This window comes from Suncus etruscus, chromosome 6 (assembly GCF_024139225.1).
Source record: "Suncus etruscus isolate mSunEtr1 chromosome 6, mSunEtr1.pri.cur, whole genome shotgun sequence".
Lineage (NCBI taxonomy): Eukaryota > Metazoa > Chordata > Mammalia > Eulipotyphla > Soricidae > Suncus > Suncus etruscus.
This window is the reverse complement of record NC_064853.1, coordinates 29,975,698-29,994,293: the sequence shown is the minus strand read 5'-3', so window position 1 is coordinate 29,994,293 and position 18,596 is coordinate 29,975,698. Positions and strand designations below refer to the sequence as shown.

At 52.1% G+C, this 18,596-nt stretch overlaps 1 protein-coding gene across 1 annotated transcript in view; it reads right to left on the bottom strand.

Annotated features, from left to right (window-relative positions):
* Positions 1-7,546: 7,546 nt before the first annotated feature.
* The window catches only part of LOC126011672 (metalloprotease TIKI2-like), a 37,644-nt gene continuing 26,594 nt past the window's right edge, over positions 7,547-18,596 (bottom strand). The window contains exons 5-7 of the mRNA XM_049775486.1: positions 17,625-17,715; positions 14,493-14,762; positions 7,547-7,759 (exon numbers count right to left, since the gene is read on the bottom strand). Coding sequence (XP_049631443.1) covers positions 7,555-7,759; positions 14,493-14,762; positions 17,625-17,715 — 566 coding nt within the window. The 3' untranslated portion in view covers positions 7,547-7,554. The remainder of the gene's footprint in view (positions 7,760-14,492; positions 14,763-17,624; positions 17,716-18,596) is intronic.

Here is an 18,596-nt window from a genome sequence, read left to right as displayed (position 1 = left end):
CCACTGCTCCGGCCCCAGGAGCGATTTCTGAGCACAGAGCCAGGAGTAACCCCTGAACACTGGATGTAGACCCCAAACAAAAACAAAACAAAAAAGCAAATCTACACATGCCCAAGGGTGGTCTCCTGCAGTCCCTGAGTTGAGTTAAAGTTTTTGAAGTCAAAGTGAACAGGATTCTAACCCCATATCCAGATTAGCTGCCCTGAGCCGTGGACAGATGAGACACCTTAGAGTTCAGCAAAGGTGAATCCCTTTCTCTGCAGCTCCCACTTTCTTTTTTTTTAATATTGTCTTCTTTTTTTTTTTATATAAATTATCTTTATTTAAACACCGTGATTACAAATATAATTATAGTTGTATAATTACAGTCATGTAAAGAACACCCCCCTTCACCAGTGCAGGATTCCCACCACCAATTTCCCAGATCTATCTACTCCCCACCCCACCCACACCTGTACTCGAGACAGGCTTTCTTTTTCCCTCATTCATTCACATTGTTGATAGTTTTCAGTGTTGCAGCTCCCACTTTCAAGCCACCTACCTGTATAGAGTTCAGACGACAGCCCAGATAGCACTGCCCCCTGGTGGCAATTTCCAGATGGCAGGAACAGCCTCCAAATCCAAACTTCCCATGTGGATTGCAGCGGCTGCTTTAAGGTCTGGACTTTGGGGTCTAGCTCAACTGGGCTGTCCCCGTGAGAAAGAGGAAGGAGAATTCTGTCCCGTGCTGTCAGGCACTCCCAGTCGTGCTGCTTCTACCCTCTCATCATCAGGACCAGATGACAGGCCATCTTGTTGCTGGGCGCCAGTGTCCTGGGGTGAGGCACGGCTCTATAAATACCTTCATTCATCCCCACTGCTACCACAAAGGATCCTGAGGCTTCAGGTTTACAAACACTGAAGCTCCTCGATGGGAAAACTAAGGCAGAGCAGCAGGCAAAACTTGAACATCAGGCTTTTCCGTAGCAGTAACTTTGGTTCTACAGCTGTTCCCAGGGAAAGTGCCTGTAACTTGGCCACAGCTCACAGCCCCTCATAACTGATCTGCCTACATCCTCTGTAAAGACAAATGTCAGGCCCTTAAGTGCATGGTCCCTGGGACCAGAGGTACATCTTCCACATTCGTGATGCTCCCAAGAGTAAAGACTCAGGACAGTTGCAAGCTCAGGCTCCTGTTGAATGGTGGTTGTGTATTCCACGATCCCCAGAGAGGGAGAGGGATTCCCATGCCCCTGTCTGGGTAGGACAAGAGATGCAGGTCTGGCAGCAATTCAGACACAGGAAATAATTCACACACAGTTGGGAAGGTATAGCAGAACAGAAACTAACTGCAAGCTGTTCACCTGCAAGCCAGTCACTCCACCATGTGTAACCATGAGCCAAGATGCAGGCCTTAGTAGCCTTTATTGGGAAAAAACAAAGCCCACCCCCAAGGGGATGAGGAAAAAGCCCAGATAAGGAGGCAATGGGGAAACATCTTTGAATAGGAAAACCAAAGGAGCCAATTGAGAAACATCTAATTAGAAGGCAATATGAGGACCAATCCAAAGGCCTCTACCAACATCTCCCCCCTACTTAATTCTATAAAAATTAAAATAAAATGGGAGAATACAAAGATTGAGAATAAGATAATGTTGGTAGAGCTGTGAGCTGGGGATGTGGATATCTTGTTGTCCACCTCAGAGTTCACAGTTCAAGTGATGGCACAGCTGGGTTGAGCCAAAAAATATTTGGATTTTGGCTACTTGGCTTTGATTCTGACTCTAGCACTCCCAGGTCCTGCAATTATGGCCAAGTTTTCCTTCCTTAATTTCTCGGCACCTCATCAGTGGTCAGGGAGAGATGAGGAAGAGTGGTTGTGAGGATAGTGTCTGATGACTTGAAAATTCTTACCGCCTTGTCTGGTGTACAACAAAATGCCCAATAAGCTATTCCTGTGCCACCATGTCATTGCCTCGACCTGGAGTGGGTCTTTCACATGTAGTCTTCAACATCCACCAACCACTGCCATGATGGCTCAGGCTTCAGAATATTGTTGGGAAAGGGTCCCCAGAGTCGACCCCATTGGGGCTAGGCTGTGAGGAACACATAGAAGTTCAACAGAGCAATGAACAAGTAATAGGGAGAAGAAATGGCAGGGTGGGAGGGAGAAGTGCTGAGGATGACAGAAGCTGGGAGGGAAGCATGCTGAGAGAGGTTTGGCCCCGTGACAAGTTCAGGGGGCCAAAGTGTGAAGTTAGCAGGGTCAGAGAGCCCTGCGACCCTGGCCTTTGTCCTGGGAGCCAGGCAAGACATAAAATGTCTTTACAAGCATAGAGGTATGTGGCCATGCATGCAGAGCAGAGAGTGCACATATAGCTTTAGGGAATGCTGTGATTCAAAGCAAGGTAAGGCTAGCCTGGGAAAAGCCAGGGGAGTAGATGGGGATAAGGAAAACTGTTGACCCCATGTGAGGTAGCCAGAGGCAGGGTACCCCCAGAGAGAATTCCATGTTTCAACTCTGATTCTCAGGGGAACAACTCCTCTATAACAGCAGCAGGGCGCTGTCTGGCTGGAATGGATACCTAAACCCCACTTACTGAGGCCTTTCCAGCCAGTGAACCCACCCGCACCTTCCTCTGATCACCTGCCGGAGTTTTGCAAGGCAAATGGGGGCAGGGGTGCCCTTCTAATTTCTGTGCTTCTTGTAGGGGCCTGGACCCTCCCATCCTCTTTCCACAAAGGTTCCCTGTGGCACAGGGGGGACTCTCAGCACAGAGACACGATCCTGTTGAATTCATAATGTCTTTATTAATATATTATGCTACAAAAATATTTTTGGCAAAATAACATTAATAGTATCTTTCTTTGTCTTCCATTATATTCTTAAAGAACTCTTCACGGGCATTCACAGAGATAGGGAGGGGTGCAAATAGCAACTCGACCGTGGCCCTCCAGCACCCCAGGGTCTGTGGCCATGTCACACAGAGTACACGGGTGGGTGAGGGCTACAGATGGGGCAAGGGCCTCTGGCTGCCCCATCTCTGGATTAGTGTCCCCCTGGACCAAAAGCCAGCCCCTGCCACCCCAGCCTCGGGTGTCCTAAGGTCAGAATGTCCCACCAGAACCACCTTGGACATGGACCCACTGAAAACCCACTTTCCCCAGCAGGTGGATCCTACAGGGTGATCGATCAAGCAGCCTTGCGATGGTCTTTCCTGATCCTGCTACAGTCTGCAGACCCAGCAGACAAGCCAGCTCCAGGTCTGAGGTGAGTGCACCTCTGGAGATCACCCCTAGAACAATCCAGGTAAGAAACCAGGGGCACATTTCACAGATGAGGAAATGAAAGCTCAGAGAGGGATGGGGTCTCATCCATGCTTACCCAGCAAGGTAAAGGGTGCCCAGAGCCTCTCTTGGAAAGAAGAGTCCACATGAGGAAAAGGTGGGGCAAGTGATAAGAAGTCCTGAGAAATTTGGGGTCTTCTGCATCCATGATCTCTCTCCTCCCTCTCCCCGGGCTAAGGCCAGGATGGTGGGGTCCAGTTCAGGCCTTCCCACTGCTCAGGAGTCACTCTGCTTCCAGAGACTAGGACACTAGCCCACTCAGGTCAGGCCTGGCTGGGCTGTGAAACAATGTGGGGGTGGCAGGGGATCTGGCTGGACTGACTCCACAGCCCTACTGGCTTAGACAGCCACTGCGTGGCTTTTATTTTGGCTGCTTAGAAGAAATTTTGGAAAAAGAAAATTTTTCAAAGAATTTAAGCATTGCAGAGCCAGGAAGGACCCATGGTGTCACTCTTAGCCCTTGCCAAGATTCCAACTCTCCTGCCACATCTTCAGCCAATGGCCTTCTTGCCCCTGCTCATACTTCTGTTGATGTGAAGCCCACTACCTGTAAATACCTGCCCATCTTCTCCACTGACAAAACAACAGAGCTATGTCCTTCCTTCCTTCCTTCCTTCCTTCCTTCCTTCCTTCCTTCCTTCCTTCCTTCCTTCCTTCCTTCCTTCCTTCCTTCCTTCCCTCCCTCCCTCCCTCCCCATCTTTGTGTACATAAGAATGTAAAGGTGCGGGGCAGGAGAGGTGGCGCTAGAGGTAAGATGTCTGCCTTGCAAGTGCTAGCCAAGGAAGGACAGCAGTTCGATCCCCCCGCGTCCCATATGGTCCCCCCAAGCCAGTGGCAATTTCTGAGCGCTTAGCGAGGAATAACCCCTGAGCATCAAATGGGTGTGGGTCCCCCCCTCAAAAAAAAAAAAAGAATGTAAAGACGCATTCACATAACTGTAGAGAGGCACTCTGTCCCTGAGGGGAGCAAAGGCAGTCAGATTGATCAGAGGAGTGACCAGCTTACGAAGCACTCAGTAACTATAGCAGTAACCTGGAAGAAGTGCTCCCTGAACTGATGCTGAGGATAGAAACCCTGCGGGGGTGGGAGTGGGGAATGGAACAGCACATGTCAAAGAACCTGTCCTAGAAACAGCCTGCTTGACTTGATTCAATCTAACATGCACAGAGGGACGTGGCTGTCAACCCAAAGTCCTAGAAACCCTAACATTGGCTCCAGTTCTTTTCTTGGCCACAGAACCACACAGATGTGGCAAAAACACTTCCAGGGGTGAACTACTGGCCTTCAAAAAATTTCTTTTGGGTGGAGGATTTGCTTCTGGGACCTATTATGGCAGAGATATAGGGCTCAAGACTGGGCAAGTGCTCCTATTTACCGAAGGCAGGAACCAGAAGGCAGGAAAGGTATCCCATGATGCAAGAAAAGGCCTCCAGCTCAGCTTCTGTGCTTTGTCTACTCTGGACTTGGGCTCAAGTATATTCAGTCTCCTAGAAGTTGGATTCATTGTGGTCCTTGTCCCTGCTTTACCTGACTGGCTGATGGGTCCAGAAAGCCTTGGAGCATTTCTTCTGCATTCCTGAGAAATGGGGGCCCAGGGTCACCACAAACTTTTGCCTAAGCAGGCCAGGTCACTTAGCCTGATGGCTGTCATCCTGCATCTGCTCAGTTGGCCTCTGGGCCAAATGAGAATGCCTTTCTCCAGAGTAACAGGGGTAGGGGGAGATCATTTAATGAAGCTAAGCACATTGAACATGCTGGGGAAAATGTCAATAGTGGCAGGCAGATGATTCCTAAAGTGCATGAGGGCGTGCTGAAGGAATAGTGGCTCCCTGGCCCAAGAGAGTAGCCAAGTGCTCCTGCCAGACAATGCGTGCACATGTGTCTGTGGCCTGGGCTTCTGGCAGTCCAAAGTCAGCAAGCTCACATCTCTGTGAACCCTGACCAGCAGAGGGGTCCATGGTCAGTGCACCCAGATTTTGCAATTCAGATTCCCCCTGGGTCTTGGCTGCCCCACATGCACTTGAATGCTTAGAGGAGGTTGTTAGGGCTCCCCCAATGAGCCCAGGGGAAGGATTCCCGGAAGATGAGGGCCTTGGACAGGAACATCCTCTCTGTTCCTTCTGGGCACCTAGCATGGGGCTGCTTGTTCTAGCTCGATGATGAGTTCGTTCCTCTAGGCCAGGAAAGGCGGCTAGATCCAGCCCCAACAGAGCCTGGCACGGTCTGGGCTCCATAATCACACACTGAGTTAATTTACCTCCTTGGCTCAGAGCCTGGCACAGATCTGGGCACGCGGTCAGGTGCCCGAGCTGCTTACCCAAAGGCTTCATCTTTAATTAACCTCAAGTTGCATCTCAATACATCTCATGCCACACTCTGCCCCAAACAGGGAAATCTGGCCCGTGTGCTTCTAATTCCTTTACACTTATCTCATCCCAATAAGGCTTGGCACCAGCTGCTTGATGGCCAACAGGCCCTCACAACTCGCTTTCAAGTCAAGCTGAGCCCCTTCCCGTTCAAAAAGAGGAAGTCACTTTTCTGCCAAGGGTAAATGGACACCAGCCTTGACCGGGGTCAAGTTCAGTTTATAGTCTGGTGCCCATGGGGCTGACTGGACCCTCTGAAGCTGAATTCAGGGCTCCTGCCAGGACTCAAGCTCAAACTTGTCCAACCCGGGTTGTGAAGAGAGTTCAGCTGCCTGCCAAGATGCCCCCAGGTCTTCTGACCAGCCAACAAACTGCCCAGATTCTACCATCACAGCTAGAAAACAGCATGCTGGGCACAATGGCACTAGAAGCCAATCAGTCACTACTAGAACTACCAAAGAAATGGGGAAGACACATGGGCACAGAGAGCTAGGAGGAGCTCCATGGGGCCAGCAGAGCTGCCCAGTTGTGCAGCCTTGTGGAAACATCTCTTCTCAGCCTTTGCTGCTCTCATCTGTCTTGTGTTGGCTCCTTTCTGCTTGGGCTCCAGAGTCACCAAACCTGTAGATCTTGGCCTAAGGGGTTGGCAGACCTGGTCCTCTGCCTTCCCTGACTATGCCTTGGGGACAGGGGAGTTTGTCACTCCAGTTCTTTACTTGACTATTACCTTCCCCTGCTTCCAGTTGAAAATTCCCTGGCTCAGAGCCCAGATTTAGCAGGAGGCAAGAAAAATTGGGGGATGGAACACGGGGCAAACAGCTGGTGGGGGCGACAAGCATGGTCTCTGAGTCACACTAATCCAGACCATTTCCTGGCTGGTGGCTGGTGACCATGAGCCAGTCTCTTTTTCCTCTCAAGGGGTTCTGATTCCTCATCTGTGAAATGGGGACACACAGTGACAGAGGTGTGGCTCTGAGGTGCTATGTTACCAGGCAGAACCTGCCCTAAGCTGGCCCTTCTGCCATTCTCACCTTGCCCAGCTCACTGGGACCTAAAAGACCTCTACTGGAATGCAAGCTGGACTCATGGCATAGGACAGGTTTTGACTAATTCCCAGCTTCCCAGCCCTGCCATGACCTTGGACAACCACTTTCCAGTCTTTGGATCTCAGCTCATCCATCACATGGGATTGGGGGGACCACTTCCCTCCCACAGTATATCCCCGCCCTTTGGGGCCTTTGGTAGAAACCCTTCCTGAGCACTCTGCAGGGCTCGTTCAAAGATGCTCAGGGGTTCACAATAGCAGCATTCTTGTCCCTAAAGTATCTCCCCAGCCTGGGATGCTCGTGCCAAGAGAAGGACCAGAGCAATCATGTCTCTGGCTCCCATGTCCAGCTTCATGGAAGTGAAACCTCCCTCTGAGGGCCTCACCGTGGAGAAAAGTCAAACCTGAATTCCAGTAGCTTCCTCTGAAACAGGAGCAAACTCACCACCGGTCTCAGATTGCATGAGAACTTGGGTGCACTGACAATTTGGGTCAATCTCCCGGGTTGGCAATGGGGCTAATTTCGAACTTACTCACATAGGCCACATGAAAATTGTTTTATCGGTAGAATAAATACATTTTTCTCTTTTAATATGGACATATTTTACAAAAGAGCCCCATAGCACTATGGGAAATTAAGATCCTTCTACAAAAAAGAAGATGTATCTCAGGTACATAAAGCTCTAGTGTTCTAACGGATCCCGTCTGGATTGCTGTGAGGTGTCAGGTTCCCCAGGAGGTGGCGGCAGGAGCAATGGGGTGTGGTTGCAGAACCCCCACAGTTTCTCTGGCTTCTCTGCCCCCTGAGGCCTCGGTCAGGAAGGCCGGAGTGTGCACAGCAAGAGGCTGGCGGCACAGGCAGGGAGGAGACCCAGGGCAGGCTGGGAGCCCTGCGTTGAGCTGCCAGCGGGCCCTGAACTTTCTTGATGCTGGAACTGGTTGGGGAGCTGTAAAGGAGGCTCGGCGGTCCCAGGACTGTGCGTGAGCTGTAGTGGCATTGGGGGCGGTGAGCCGGTGGTGCTGGCAGGAGAAAACACAGGAAACTTGGAGTGACTACTCCAGAGCGTGATTCTGGCCCGGGCCTCCCGGTGCCCTTGGAGTTGCTGTTTTCACATCAAGTGAAGAAGGAAACCAAGGCTCAGGCCAGGGACAAGGAAACCTGAGTCACATAAGCAGCTAATCAGACCAGGCCCTGCAGCACCTCTGGTACTGCTGACCCCAGGAGGAATCAGAGATGCACAGGTACTAAACAGAACACACAAGTCCCCATGTACCTGCTGCCTTAGAGCTGCTGCATCCATCGAGCTCACCTGGGCCCTCAGAATAAACCACCTCCTCTCTAATCAGATAATTTAGCCTAGAGAAGATCAAGGCCAGAGGACGCGTGGGTGGGGTTGGGGGGGGGATGTGGGGGGGTGGTATGTCCTTGGAAGTACAGCCTAGGGTCAGCCTCACTCTGAATATCTCTGGATAATGATGAATCCACCGAGGGGCATGGTTAAGACAAGGGTCTACTTAAGAGAGTAACAGAGCAAAGGGAGACAATGGGTAGGGAGAGGCTCCTAAATCTATGGCTCACATTACTGTGTATAGCCTGGGGCAGGAGAAGCAGAGAGAATATCGACAAGTCCTGTCATACCTCAGGGTCAAGGATAGAGGGAAAGCTGTAGGTGGAGCAGACATAGAGGAACCCTCTCAGTACAGGGCCAGGAAGGCATCCAAACGTCATGGTACCACCTACTGCCAGCCTTGAGTCTGGAGGTCTGTGCCAGGAACTCAGTGCACATGAACTTGTAAATCTCACAGTAACATCAGAAGGCAAAGATCTATTATCCCTGAGTCACTAATGAGGAAACTGAGGCACCGAAGAGGCTCAGAAGGGCTTGGGAACTTACTGTGGGACACACGTCAGTTCAGGGGCTGACCTAGGCTCATCTATGCTCTCAGGCAGGGAACAGAGGACATGAAAGGTGTCCCTTCCTGGCCAGCTTAAGTCATTATTCAGGACACCTTTCTTATAACCTCAGTAAGCCTCATCCAGGCAGTGGTCAGGGGAGCTGAGTTCAGCACCTCCTCCTTTGTCTGGCACCAATATCCAAAAGCTTTTAGTATCAAAAGGGGTCCTGTCTCCCTGCCCCGGACCCCCTTGCTCCTCTGCTTTTTGCCCAGCTGGACCACAAGAACCCATCCTGTAAAGGTTCTCGTGACGTTGTCTTTAGAAAACTCTTCCAGAAGCTGTCAGAGGAGGACGGGAAGCTACAGTGAAGGATGTATGAGGGATGGGTGCCCCAGCTGGCTTTCAATGTCTCCTCCACCTAATGTGCCTCCCATTGGCCCTGACTTCTTCCAGCACAGACCTCTGGCAGCTGTCTTTTCATCCAGGCCTGTCTCCCATCCCCACCCCATGTGATATCTACTACCTGCCCATTGCAAAGGTCTGTCTCTAACTAGTGCCCTAACCTAGAGGCTCCAGACCTGTTTTCCATCCCCTGGTGCCAGCAGAAGAGTTGAGCTCCTGGCAAACCATTTACATCTCCCATTGATAACTGTGAGTCCCATCCAGGTTTCTCTTTGTTTGGTGACTTGCATATAGCTTTCTTCAGGTAGCACTTTAGCCAGCCCTCCAAAGGTGGCATGTGGCACTATTTTTAGCAGCCATCGTGCCAGTTTTTCTCAGGAATAACAGCCTCTGTCTCTAGAGCACGCCCATGGGCCACAGACACAGTGACAGATGCTCAGCTGAGACGGGTGTCAGATTATTATTCCTATTTCCACGCCAAGGAAATGGAGCTGGCAGGAGGGCAGAATGTGGACATGCTTGGGGTAGCCTGGCCTCCCAGCTGGGCTATATCCCCAGCAGAGTGAAGGAGCCACAGTGGGAGGACAAGGAAGGATCAGCTGAGACCTGCTGCGACCTCCAGTAGCCTTGGACCCTGCAGGGGTCCTACCGGTGCTCAGCAAGGTCACAACCTCAGCTCCTTCAGTCGTTCCCTTTATTTTTTTCTAATAAAAAGAAAAGGCTCGCACGCACACACAGACACACAGATACACACACCACCACCACCACCAAACGTTTGTGTAAGTTGCTCCCAGCTGCTGTTGGATGCTTTAAGGGCAAGCGCCGGGGGGGGGGGGGGGGAGCCTGGTGTGCAGACCCTGGGCAGGAGTTGGGCCTGCCACTCCTATGCCCCAGCTGGGGTCAGGCTGGCAGCCAGCCCTGGCGCCGCCTCAGAAGGGAGACCAAGCGGGAGTTAGGAAAGCAACTCGAAAGGCGCCTGAAGGCGTTTGCTTTCGCACTTTGAAAACCAAAGAAGGAAAGTCTCTGTTGGAGCCTGGGAGGGTTTTTTATTGCTTGGAAGGAGTCCCAGGGAAATGGAGTGAGGTTGGGGTGGGGGGGAGGTTGGGGAGGGAAAGCCCCTCCAAATGCACCCCTTTTGTCCCCCTGCTCTGGGCCCATAGCTCAAAAAGCTCAGTGCCCACCCCAACCCCCCACCCCCGCCCCAGGCCCATGATGGGGAAACTGTCTCGTGGCAAAGGAGCCTCGAAGCCAAAGCAAACACTCAAGTATTCCCAGGCTCTGAGGATGGCTGGCACACAGGGGCCGGCTGCCCTGAGTGTAGGGCCCCCGAGTGGGGAAAGGATGCAGCCCGTGCTAGCTAGCCCTGTGTTCTCACTGGCTGTGAGACTTTGCATAAATCTAGCCTTGCAGTCTCAGTTCTCTCATCAATTCTAAGAAGGACCAGGTCCAGACTGGACCTCAAATGCTTTTAGGCAGTGGAATCGTGAGAGGTAGGAAGAGTGACTGAGGCAGGGCTGTCCTAGCACTGGAGGGTCGCTAAAAGTCAGGGCTGCTGGCCTGGGACATGACAGAGATGGGGATGAGGAGTGGGAAGGTCTGCTACCTTTGAGGGGCAATTTCCATAGGATCCAGCGGGAGAATACCCCATGTGAGCCTAATTACAGGTCTCCAGTAAGGTGCTCATGAGCAGGCAGAGCCCAGAGATGAGCATTAGTTTGTGGTTCCCTGTCTCCATGTCTGGGCCATGCCAGCCTCCAGGCCGTTAGCCACCAGTCTCCTGTGTTGGAGGTACCTGACCTCCCCTCAGTCTCGCTGGGGCCTGGCACTGGGAGGTCTATGGCCACCATAGGTTCCCCTCACAGATACAGGCTGCCTCATTTTAGGGTGCTGTCCCTGTGCCAGCCAGGGACAGAATCCCTCAGCCCCAGACAGTTGTGGATCCACTTGTAGCTCCCTATTTAGGGGAAGAGGGTGGGAACCAGAGACTATATTTCGAGGATCTAGTAACTGATTCTGGATGTTTTATTGTGAGTTATCAGATCTGGAGCTGTCTGACCACCTCATAGTTGCAAAGTAAGAAATGGAGGAGCCGGAGCGAAATACCTATCCTGTCTTATTTGCTGTGCTTTTATTTATTTATTTATTTTTGGAGAGAAGGGAACATACCCAGTGGTGCTTATAATTTACTCCTGCTTCTGTACTCAGAAATCACTCCTGGTGGGCATTGGGTTTCGTGAACCACATACAGTGCAAGGGATTGAACCAGGGCTGGCCATATGCAAGGCAAGGGTGCTACCCACTGCACTTTTATCCTGCTTCCACCTCTTAGCAACACAGATGCAGAGTCAGCACCATCCTCCCCTATCCTATCCCCAATGTGGCAGGGAGAAATCCCAAGGCCCACTGTGCCCAAAAGCAGAGCCAGTGGGGCCGGAGAGATAGCATGGAGGTAAGGCATTTCCCTTGTATGCAGAAGGATGGCTGTTCAAATCCCAGCATCCCATATGGTCCCACATGCCTGCCAAGGGCGATTTCTGAGTGCAGAGCCTGGAGTAATCCTTGAGTGCTGCCAGGTGTGACCCAAAAACCAAATAAAACACAGAGCCAGTGAAACGAGTCAGGAAGGGGATGGTGGGTTGGCTACTCATCAGGAGGCAAACTCAGGCCTATACCACTATATCATTCCCTTGCATGAGCTTCTAGGCAAGTTGAAAAACTGACTAGAAACTGAAGCGTAGGACAGTGACCCCAACCCCTCCATGATGGCACTGACAAGGCTCTGAGTCCACTACAACCTGATGCTACCTCTGTGACTTGCTTCTCTGCGCCCACACTTGGAAGTGCCTGTTTTTAGCACCTGCCCCATAATCACTGTCCTGGTGGTCCAGCATCAATCATGAAAACACACAGGCATATAGACACACAGACACACCAGCCGTGCACTGACAGAATGGTGCTGGGTGGACAGTCAACAGTCAATCTACATAAGCTCTCATGCATGCTACCTTGGGGTGCAGCTCTGCATACAGCCTGCCGGGAAATGTCTCCTATGACCTGTCCCTGGCTCACCCCAGAGCCTGTCATGGTCCTGCTGCCTCTTCCTCCTGGTTCTCAGATGTGGGAGTTCCCAAGAGAGCATTGTTGCTGCTACACAGTCATCTGTGGATGCACACTCGGCCTTTTCCACGGGTCCCAATAAATCATCCTGCCATGGGCTGCTGCTTCTCTAAACTTCCTCCGTGTGTTTACATCTTGAGGAATGAAGGGTGAGTGGAGGCCAGCCTACTCCAGGTGGTGTCCTGGCTGGGTGCTTGCAGCCTCTGACCCCAGCTCTCACTCCTTTCACTCATGCACTCGGTCAATAAGCTGGTGACCCAGCAAAAACCAAGTACTAGCGGTTTCCAGGGCTCCTAGCATGGACAGTTATGTGAAGTTGTTGCAGATTTTGTGACCTGTATAAGCATGGGGCTATGCCTAAATAGTAGGTACCTGGATAGATGGTGAGAAGCAGAGAGTTGAGAGAGGAGTGGAAGGGCTTAGGGAAAAAGAGAAAAACATAGATTGGACCTGAATCTCCAAGAAAAAGGATGTGTGAGGAGCAACAGAAGCTAAGCTCCGAATTTTTGGGGGAAACCTGAAACCATTCCTGAAGAAGTCTCAAGAAACCTCCAAAAACAGGCTGCCAATTGGTAGAAATTTCCTGCTCCAGCCCACCAGATGAGGGAGATCTCTTCAATAACAACTCACAGGGGCTGAAAAGTGACTTCTTCTTGCCAAAGAAAAGCTGTGCTGCCCCAATACCAGGCAGCGTGTGTCAGAATGAGGTGTGTCTGGAAGGGGGCTGCTTGGAGTCATTTGCTCAATGGTGCCTTTGGAGAGGTCAGGGACTAGGAGGCCTAAGAGGCCTGTACTGCATGGGCTGGATCAGCCGTGGTCAGGACTCTGGAACCTGCTGGATTTCAGGGTGCTGAGTCACCCCTGATGGCACCTTTTGACAACCAAGTAGCAGGCACCTCTGAAGCCTCCCCTTTCCCCAGGAACTCTAGGCCCTAACTCCTGATTTGAGGGATGTGCTATGAACTCAGCTCCCCTCCCCTGAAAAGCCTCTGCAATGCCGCTGCTCAGGCAGCCGGCAGCCAGCACTCTGCAGAAGTACATTTCCCTGGAACCCGAGCCAGATGTTTGAAGCTAGTGCCCAGCAGTCAGAGCACTTGGCACTCACTTGCTAGAAGTCTTTTTGTTTTTAATTAAAAATAATATTTTTTTGTTTCTAGGCCACACCCTGCAGTGTTCTGAGCTGACTCCTGGCTCTGAGCTCAGAGAATCACTCCTGGAAGTGCTCATGGGATCATATGGGGTATCAGGAATTGCATCTAGTCAACCCCTGTGCAAGGCAAGTGACCTACCCACTGTACTATCTCTCTAGCTCTAGAAGTCGTTTCCATACAGCACACCCCACAGGCTATGAGGTTGTGGGCTGGTTGTACCCTGGGTTGATGACTCTGAAACCTGGCTGTGAAGGGCAGGAAGTGGCAGCCACAGGAGGCAGGCCTTGGACAAGCTCCCCAGAGTGGGGCTGGGTGTGTGACAAAGCTCAAGAGAGTGCAAAGTGCAGGCTAGGCCCTCAGCTGCCTAGGCCCTGCTTGGCCTCTGATTAGTGTGGTCCAGCCTGGTTGGGCCCTATGCATTGGGAGATTTTTTTCCCTTCATGAAGCCCAGCCACTCCCCCAGGAGCTCTGCTGATCTGGTTCCCAAATTGATTCGTAATAAAGCAGATCTAAGGTGGCAGTTCTATATGGAACCTGGGTGTGGTGGAAGGTGACACAGACATCACATGTGGCAGGAGATGGATGATCAGTAGGCAGGCTATGGTCTACAAGAGCCATCCAAGCAGAGAACAGAGAAGATAGGCATGGCCTGGGAGTGATGTCAGCGAGATTAACACAAATCCCCCTCCTGACACAGAGCTGAGCAGGGCACCTGACACAGAGCAGCTCACTGCATGGGGGGGGGGGGTCCCCTTCTGTAATGTTTCACATCAGTCTGGTCCATGGTCTCCTAGTGTCACAGTCAGGCTCAGCAGACACAGAATCCTAGCAGACTCGGTGTGTCCAGAAAGTAGAAGGCAAGGCTGACTCTCTAAGTCCTGAATGAGGCACCCATCTCCTCGCCCTACTCTGAGTGAACGTGCTTGCTCTGCCTTTGTGGGTAAGAGCCGGAAGACTAACCAGTCTGGAGCACCAATGGGAGGAAGCTCTGAATGGGCTGTGGCCCTCCATGGCCTGCTTTCCTTAGAAAGAGCTAGTGGGGACTGTGTTCCTGGGCCAGGTGTAGGGATCTGAGCTGGGGGCCTACCAGCAACCTGCCTATGCACCTCATGATCAGGCAGTCTCATCTGCCCATGCACCTCACTGTCCTCAGGGTGAGATACACCTGCCCACCCACCAGCCTCACCTGTCCTCAAGACGGACCCAGAGATCATTAAACTGACGTGGCCGCGGGTGCTTATTCTGTCTCTTGTGCCACTTCTTCTGCCGCCCAAACTCCTCCAGCTGGCTTAGGCTGTCAGGGAGCAGGAGGTGTGGGGACAGGGCAGGGTCCTCCTCCTCAGGTGGGGTGGTGGGGGTTGCCGAGGGCGCTGCGGGTTCCACAGCAGCCAGGGTCACTGGGGCTGGACTCGCTGAGATTTCCTTGGGCGTGGGTGCTGGGCTCTGGGCAGCAGGGCTGGAAAGGACAACAGCACAGGTGACATGGTGTGTGGGAGCTAGGGTCTTGCTTCAGGGTAGAGGCGCAACTCTGGGCTATGTAGGGAGAGACAACCCCACGGTCTTAGAGTTAGGCTGCAGGGGAGATGGAGAAGATGGAGAAGATGTGCTACTGGCAGTGGCTACCTGTAGAGGTGAGGGGTGTGTGTGTTGCTGCTCATTGCGAGACAGTTGAACAGCAGAAGTTCTGCTCCACTATGCATGGCAGGTGAGTTACTTCATTGCTGTGTCTTCCTCAGTCTCCTAGGAAGTATGTGACTTCCTTGCACCAGCCTCTGGTGGACCTTCTAGAGCAAGTTTGCAAGGCCCTGAGATCAGCACTGGTACCAGGTCAGTGGCTGAAGCCTTTCCTAAAGGCCATCACTGATCAGAGGAAGCTAACATGGTTACTGGCCACTGAACCATATGTCATCATGTGACCATCGATTCACCAAGTACCTTCGTAGGAGTAGCAAGATGGGGCAAGCAGGTCAGCACTGGATTTGCAGGCACAAGGATGTGGTGTGTCCTGCCTCTGCCTCCCAGATAGTGACAAGGCAGGTGTGCTGTGGTGCTGAGCTCTGTGGGCAGAGGCAGGGTTTTGTGTGAGTCTAACCCAGTGCCCTGCTTGCAGTGAACCTGTAAACTGTAAGCAAACGGTTCTGGGATGCAGAGTGTGTATCTCACTGAAGTGGGTGACACAGCCCAGCCTGGGAGCATGCTTTTGCTTTTCCTCATCCTTGCCAATCTGGGGGCACATGCAGTGACCCAAGGAAGACCATTACTTCCCTGTCAGTGTCAAGTAGGAGCTGAGATAAGGCAGGGAATAGGTTCTTGAGGTGACAGGAGAGGCAGGTCCAAAGGCAGCCTATGGCCTGTCCCCTTAGCTTCTTTCCTGCCAGTCCCACATGAAAAAGGATTTCTTACCCATTAAAGGAGCAGGGCTGGATCTATCAGCCCTCATGGCCTGCTGAGTCTCCCAGAGTCCTGGAGCTAGTATAGTGCCAGGGAGATAATTCAAAGAGGCAGACAAAGGGGACCGGAGAGATAGCATGGAGGTAAGGCGTTTGCCTTTCATGCAGAAGGTCATCGGTTCGAATCCCGGTGTCCCACATGGTCCCCCGTGCCTGCCAGGAGCAATTTCTGAGCATGGAGTCAGGAGTAACCCCTGAGCACTGCCGGGTGTGACCCAAAAACCAGAAAGAAAAAAAAAAGAGGCAGACAAAGGAGGGTCCCATGAAATATTTGTTTCTCTAATGACTCTTATTGTCCAGTCCCCAGTTCCTGTATTTTCAAACTCAACCCCTGCAGGATTTCAGAATACTCAAGACTCTGGCAGAAAGCCCTTGGAGCAGGGGTTAGTGGGGAGCGAGGACTCCTCTAGGGTCCAGTTCTGAGATAAATAGAGGCCTGGACACATATAAAGAGCTTCAAGATGAAGATCCTTGGAACTCAAGGAAGGCTTGGCCTTTGGGCTGTGAGACCTCTCCATTCAGACACATCTGCTCATGAGTGTGATGCTCAGAGAACCAGATGAGCATCTCAACAGTGCATAGAAGCTCCACATGAGGCCATTTATTTGTAGGTGCCTCTCCCAGGATCAGGGGTCCTTCAGCTGGGAGACTAGAGGCTCCAGGCCTCACTTTTGTAGAGCAGGGACAGTCAGAGCTGTTAGATTTGAGTGCTCCCTCGAAGATCCCTCTCTGCCCCAGGGGAGAGAGAGTGACTGCATCTCAGGCAGCCTGTGCCCATGGACAGGAACTGTGTCCCCCTGCACTGTGACTTCTCCTCTCTGGCCTCAAGCACCAGTTTTAAGATGGGAGACACTACCAGGGGCCCTTGCTGTGGGGGTTTCCAGGATTTCTCAGGTTGAGTACATGTGCCTGGCACATGCAAGTGGGTGATAGCAGGAGTGCCTGTCCCCCTATGGATGAGGATGCAAAATGGGCAAAGGATAGGCTGTGTGGACACTCTCTACCCACCCAGTTTGAAATCCTATGACTACCTGTGGTGTACCTGAGACCCACCCATTTCTGGGAGGGGTCTTGGGAACCGGATAATAGGTGTGACCTTACCTGCAAGACCTCCCATTCCTGGGAGGGGTCTTGGAAAAGGTAGATAAGGCTGGGACCGAGGGAATTCGGCCCCTTTTGGCCGTTTCCTTTGGCCCTGAAGATGGCTAAAGTGAGTTAAGATGCAGGGCTAGCCTAGAATGGCTGAATGCTTGAAAGGTTATGAGTAGGCCACACACATGTGGTGAATAGGGCATGAATAAAGTTGTTGCTTCTGGACGCCTGCGTGTGAGTGAGTGATTTCACCTGGGCCTGGGACTCACCGGCTGAATGGGGTTGTGAAGCCACGTGGCCTGGAATGGCATCCATCACCATCCAGCCCCATCCAGCTCCATCATTAATTATGTAATACAACAACTACCCTCAGGAACTCCTCTACCCTGTCTTCTCTGGAGCTGGACAGGGAAGCCTCCACCAGAGAGAAGAGAGACATTATGGAGGAGGTGGTCCTGGTCAAAAGCATTCCTGTGGGGTCCTTAGCAAAAGGCAGCAATTGAGAAACTTGAGTGATCTCAGGAGGACAAGTAAGGGCAATGGATGGGCTCCCTGCAGCCAGGTCCTGACCTCCACCAGAACCCTACACAGCAACTCAGAGGCTCCCCTAGAGTCATACCCCGCCTCCAACACCCATCTAAATCCTAAACATCTCGATCACAAGCACTGCTGCCTGCCTCCTGCCCTCTCAAGAGTTTCTCTGAGGCAGCTTAGACATGGGCTTGTTCACAGCACCCCCTTGCAGGCATTAATGGGGTCAGGGTGGCACCTCTTACCTGTGGACCGTTTGCCCGGCTGGTGTGTGCTCCACCTCCAGTCCCCCTTGGCGGAGGACGTCGATGACTGTGTTGTTCCCCAGAAAGTGGCCTGGAACACAAAAGACACGAGGGCTTGACTTGAGTGGGGCAGCAGTGGATGTGGCAGGGGAAGTCTCTGGCCAGTTACCTCTGGCCAGGGACTCCTTGAGAGGAACAGAAAATAAGGAGTCTTGGCGCTGCTGCTCACTGGGTGTGCTAGTCCATGCCTCAGTTTCCTGCAGGCAGGCCTGTTGTGAGGAGTGGCGACAGTGGTGGGCATGGGTAGTCAGGGGTTCCTGGGCTGCTTGGAGCATCACTTTGCCCAGTGCTGCTAAGGAACTCAGCTCCTACTGTCCAGGCAGGAATCACTTCCACAATTACCCGAGGTCCTGCTCCAGGAAACCTCCTCTAGAGGGCCCACCAGTCCCTATTAAGTCTATGGCTTTTTTAGGTCCCATGTCCTGGTTTTCATGGGTTCTATGCATTGGTTTATACTCGGTTCTTTCTCCCTTCTCCACTTCCTTCACCTTTCCCATCGTTTCCTTCCTTCCTTCCTTCCTTCCTTCCTTCCTTCCTTCCTTCCTTCCTTCCTTCCTTCCTTCCTTTTCTTCCTTCCTTCCTTCCTTCTTCCTCCCTCCCTCCTTCCCTCCCTCCATCCCTCCCTCTCTCCTTCCCTGCCTCCCTCCCTCCTCCTTTTTACCCCCTTTCTTTTTTTTCTTTCCTTGGTTTTTGGGTCATACTTGGTGATGCTCAGAGCTTACTCTTAGCTCTGCACTCAGGAATCACTCCTGACAGTGCTCAGATAACCATATGGGGTAGCCAAATCTTGGCTACATGCAAGGCAAGTGCCCTACCCTCTGCACTATCACTCTGGTCCTATCTCAGTCTTTTTCTGTTCTGGCCTCCTCTCTATCTCCTTTTGTCTGGTCATCTCTGCTTGTTTCTCTCAAG